The 5,084-nt window shown below is 46.9% G+C and overlaps 1 protein-coding gene across 2 annotated transcripts; it reads left to right on the plus strand.

The window, feature by feature from the left end:
- The first annotated feature begins 2,714 nt into the window (after window positions 1-2,714).
- On the plus strand, window positions 2,715-3,955 carry LOC123107033 (cytochrome c1). 2 transcript variants are annotated; one of them, XM_044529042.1, is made up of 3 exons: window positions 2,715-3,028; window positions 3,289-3,468; window positions 3,583-3,955. In XM_044529042.1, the coding sequence occupies exons 1-3, from the start codon at window positions 2,864-2,866 to the stop codon at window positions 3,886-3,888; spliced, it is 651 nt and encodes a 216-aa protein (XP_044384977.1). In that variant the 5' UTR covers window positions 2,715-2,863; the 3' UTR covers window positions 3,889-3,955. The 2 variants fall into 2 exon arrangements, with proteins under 2 accessions (XP_044384977.1, XP_044384976.1); XM_044529041.1 differs by having other exon boundaries at window positions 2,726-3,028; window positions 3,289-3,510.
- Window positions 3,956-5,084: the final 1,129 nt, after the last annotated feature.

Consider the following 5,084-nt stretch of genomic DNA (forward strand, 5'->3'; position numbering starts at 1 on the left):
TCGTGAACTTTTTTCAATGGTCAATAGTTTTGAAAAATAGCACACGGATTTGAAAAATGTTCTTAGATTTTGAAAAAAAGGTTCATCTATAAAGCTGTAAAAATTTGAAAATTCATGGATTTCAAAAAGTTCATTTAATTTGGAAAAAGTTCACTAGAAAAATAGCAAATCTAATTAAAAAGGTTCACTAGAAAAATAGAAAAAATTCATGGATTTCCAGAATTGAATATTTTTGTGATTTTTTTTTAAAATTTGTGAAATTTTTAAAAGGTTCAAAAATTTAATTAAAAAGTTTAGAAATTGAAAATAATTTTTTTTGGAAAACTTCGTGCATTTGGAAAAGAAATCAGCAAAATGGCTCGTTGACCGTTATTGAAAAAACTTCATGAAGTTGAAAACGGTTACTAGTTTAAAAATAGCTCATGAATTTGATAAGAAAATCACGAATTTAAAATGAAGTTCAATTTTTTTAAAGTTCACGAACTTGGAAAGCTTTCAAGATTTGAAAAGGTTATAAATATGAAAAATGTCATGATTTTGAAAAAAATTCACGGATTTAAAAATAATCTTTAATATAAGGAAAATGTCAAAGCTAAAAGTTTGTTGAATTTTAAAAAACATGATTTAAAATAATTTCACCAATTTTTTCAATAATATGTTGAAATTGAAAAATAATCATGAAGTTTGGAAAAAAGTTCATGGAATTTGTTAAAAAGCTCAGAGCTAAAAGTTCAATCACTTTCAAAATTGCACAAATTTGAAAAAAAAATAATGCACAAAAAAATCACGAATTTGAAACAAAATTGCAGATTTGAAAAGATTCATGTATTCAAAAATATGTTCACAGAAAGTGAACCAAAAAGGAGAAAAAAAAAGAACATAAATGTAACATAAACAAAATAGATAAAGAAACGCGAAGAAAATGCCGAACTGGAAATCGAGACAAAACCAGGTGAAACGTAGAAAAAAATGGAACTGGAGGATGTGGGTCGGCCCGCTACTCCAACTAGTGCACCAGGCGTGTGCGCCTCGGACGAAATTGCCTTTAAGCGGCGCTTAGGGCGCCGAATAGGACTTACTTTATAACCGTGCTCTGTCGAGAACCCTACTTTCCGCATGGCAGAATAAACGAGCTTCGGCGCCTTACCAGCATCACCAGCTTTTCTGCGAGCTCCTCTGGGTCGTCAAACCAGTATTCACTGGCCCGGCCTCTACTGATTAATTGGAAATCCTTTTTACAAATCTCCTCCTCAAATCACACGATGCTTTAAAAGGACTTATTTAAAAAAAACATAGTGGTAAAACTTTTTTCAAATGCACATCTTCCTTTCCTGAAACTCTAACAACCTACTAGACCATTAGCGATGGAATCCCCAACATGTCAACCTACGTGGGCCGCGTCGTGGTCGCCACGACCGCCAGTTGAGGGAGAATGCTTCTGCCCCAACCCCATCCCACATCTTTTGAAACAGGCTTTCGCCCCGTTATATATATAAAACACCAATCAAATAGAGTACACGGCCAGACAATACAAAGGGATGAGGTAGGCCTCTTGCAACCCGCAGCTGTGACTGAAGGGCTTGCCTGTTTAGGGTTGGGGTTTAGAGTTTAAGGTTTAGGCTCATCTCCTGTCCTCTTTGGCGCAACGCTAGGTGGGAGACGCACGCCAGGAGACCCATGTAACAGTTAGGGACGCGAGCTGACCACGTGAGCGACTCGAGTAGCCTCAGAAGAAGAAAAACGTGAGCGACATGAGCCTATTACTCGCGGCGAGCGTGACATAGCAGCTCCCTGCATATGACGATCGGTTTCGCACTGACAGAAGGGTTGCTGTCTTTCAGGCCCGGCTACTGCTTTTCCCCGGCAAACAAGGATGTTGCCGTATGGCGTATGTCCATGGAACTCGGGAAATGTTACTGACACTAATTCAACGGAGCTGCTGGTGCTGCTGATTTGCCTTTCAATGTTGCTGTCAGAATGCCTCTGAATGTGTCAACGAGCAAGCCGTGTTTCTGCGTGCTGGTTTCAATCTTCATCTCTCCATTTTGGCCGTAGCAGAAGGTCTTGCCTGTCCCTGTCCAGATTAAAATAAAAGCGTTAGTTACTTCCGGTAGTGTGCCTGATACTCAACTACCGGTTGAGAGTTTATCTTATCAACCGAGGTTGGATGCTGCGTATATACGAGATTCCAAATTCCAAGAACAATGATTCTGACGAGCAATCATGGCCAGGGAAACAAACAGGAGGCTTTTCTAATTTCCCGAGGGCCAAATTAACAACGAGAACCAGCTGTTTCTGTAGGATGATTGCCATTCTGCCAGAAGGGCCACTGCATCATTATGCACGGACGGACGTAGTGTGATGAGCATGAACGGGAAAGGGCACCGCACCGCACCGCGCCTAGTGGGCGCTAGTTGCGGTGGTTAGGAAATTCCGGAGCCTGCCCTGGGACGCCCAACACACCGGCAGGCAGCAGCACAACCGGCCGCCGCCGTCCCAAAGTCCAATGGGCAGCAGGAAGTACTACTAACATCGATGATGGGATGGGCAGCCGCATATGATATGCGCAATGACAGCACCACGCAGCGAGTTTGTTATTCAGGAGTTGCCGGGTCCTGCGCCCCAGCAGGACGTTGACCGGAGTCTCCTTGCATTGCAGCATAGAATATAGAACTGTCTTGGCCGGCCTCAATGGCAGGTAGCGGAGTGCCTAACCTACCGGGTACCGGCTGGTCAGCTGGAGCACATCCGCCGCTGCATATAACGAATACCGCTTCCTGCTGCGTGTGTGTGTGGGTGTGTTCCTGGCTATCTGGTTCTTGACTCCGTCAACCCTCGCTCTAGCGGCGGCGCTGCAGTGGAGATGGGGGCGTGTGCGACGAAGCCTGCTGACCTCAAGGTAGAAGGTGAGGCGCCGGAGGTTCTGGAGGACGCCGCGGAGAAGAACGTCGCCGGTGTGGCTGTGGCTGAAACTGAACCGGCCGCCGACGGGATTCGCCGGAGGTCTCTCAGCGACCTGCTCAAAGAGGTACACAGCTTTGATTTCCTCTTCACTCGCTACTTTAATACAGTGACAGAAGAGCAGGTTTTGATTTAGCAGTTGCGGTCATGTTTCATTAGTCCATTAGTCACACGATAAAACTTGGTTTGGTAGGGTGTCAACAAGTTCCATGGATAGCAGCAGGGGATTTCTAACATCCCCTTTTATCTGGATGGTGTATCCTGCAATTTTATGCGATTTGCACTTCATGAGTCGAGAAGCTCTACTGATTCTGCTCCTTTTGACAGAACGACGAGAGTGACGTCGAGGCTCCGGAGGCAGAGAAGAAGGCTGAAGAACCTGCAGCAGCTACCGCTGATGAAAATGGAGCGACAGAGGAGCAGCTAGCAGTTGAGCCCTCCACTGCGACGACCGAGCCAAATCACACGGCCGAAATCCTGGAGCCAGAGGATGCACATGACGCGCAGGTGGTGGAAGAAGAGAAACGTGTGGATCCTGATTCAGTTCAGGTTGCAATTTATCTTTATGCGATTTGCACTTGATGAGTCAAGAAGCTCTACTGAATCTGCTCCTTTTGACAGAACGACGAGACTGACGACGAAGCTCCTGAGGCTGAGCCAGAGAAGAAGGCTGAAGAACCAGCAGCAGCTACCGCTGATGAAAATGAAGTGACAGAGGAGCAGCTAGCAGTTGAGCCCTCCGTTGCGACGACCGAGCCAAATCACACGGCCGAAATCCTGGAGCCTGAGGCTGCAGAGGATCCCCAGACACATGCACAGGTGGTGGAAGAAGAGAAACGTGTGGATCCTGATTCAGTTCAGGTTACTGTTGTTGATTCTACTGAAAGTGTTGAAGAGAGCAAGGTCGTGGCCGATACGTCTACCTGAATTATTCTTTATTTATTTTGAGGAAATATTTGTGCCCCTGAGATTGATAATGGTATTTTCTTGTTCATTTCCGTGCTGTAATGCTCAGTTTTTTTTTGGTTTTTCTGTGTATGTATTGCATGCCTGGTGGTGTAATAGCTAGATTTTATTGCCATTTCCTTGTTTATGCAACGTTATTACTAGATTTTATTGTCATGTCACGGTTTATGCAACTTTAGGGCGTCTCTAACGGTGACCCGCAAATTTCTTCCCGCATCCGTCCATGAACACGGATGCGGGATGCCGCTATTCAACTGCATATATTTCAAACTCTTTTTCAACAAAGCGGATGAAATTCATGCAAACTGGGCTGTATTTTATATAAACACGACGAATTTCATACAAACCGGACAAAACCGGACTAGTCTACGGCCGGCGCCGGCAGGTATCCATTCTGACGACATGATACCCTCGACTATCTATTGCCGGCCGCGGTGGGTCTCCAACGCTGTCCCCATGAGCGGCAGCGATGAGCCCCAGAGATATATGCTTCAGCGCAAAAGACGACTCACTTTCGCACCGCTCACCGGAGTGGAATCGCCGCCTGATGCTTCAGCCGGAGGGGGAGGGTCCCTACGCTGCACGGACCAAGGTTGGTTCTTAGGTAAGGGGACAACGTTGACTGGCGAGAGGGCAAGACACCGCTGTGTACGCCGGCAGTGCCTCGGCGGTGGCCTTCATGGGACCCAAGCGACGCGGCCACCTGTGTTCTACTTCTCCTTGATGATGGGGACGGGCACGGACATGCTGGCCGCCACCTCGTCGATATCCGCAAAGCCGGCTTCTTTCTCTGCCTGCATGGTGCGGCTACGAGCGCGTCGACAGCAAATGGCGCGGTCGTAGGCATTGGAGGCGCGATACGATGCAACGTCGTCGCCGGTAGCGACGATGCCCGTGCTACCATGTTCCTTGCCGTGCCGGCCTGGAGCAACTCACCACTCCTTCACGAACTAGCTTGGAGCGGCGAGTAGCTGAACCACACGTCGGCTTGGGGCGGCAACTTGCTCCATCAAGCTAGCCGAGGGAGGTGAAGCAGCGAGCTGCGTCGCTTGAATTTGCCGGGCTCGGCGGGCCACCCAACCGCCTTTTATGCCGGTGAACTATTCTTACTACTCGTGGGATGCTGATACGTCTCCAATGTATCTATAATTTTTTAT

This window comes from Triticum aestivum, chromosome 5A (genome assembly GCF_018294505.1).
Source record: "Triticum aestivum cultivar Chinese Spring chromosome 5A, IWGSC CS RefSeq v2.1, whole genome shotgun sequence".
In the NCBI taxonomy this organism is placed as follows: Eukaryota; Viridiplantae; Streptophyta; class Magnoliopsida; order Poales; family Poaceae; genus Triticum; species Triticum aestivum.

What these genes read in the sequence shown, in the direction of transcription:
- LOC123107033 (XM_044529041.1), top strand. Translation starts at nt 2,864, where the DNA reads ATGGGGGCGTGTGCGACGAAGCCTGCTGACCTCAAGGTAGAAGGTGAG. An exon ending in TCAGCGACCTGCTCAAAGAG is followed by an intron (nt 3,029 to 3,288) that starts GTACACAGCTTT and finishes TCCTTTTGACAG; the next exon opens with AACGACGAGAGTGACGTCGA. An exon ending in TGGATCCTGATTCAGTTCAG is followed by an intron (nt 3,511 to 3,582) that starts GTTGCAATTTAT and finishes TCCTTTTGACAG; the next exon opens with AACGACGAGACTGACGACGA.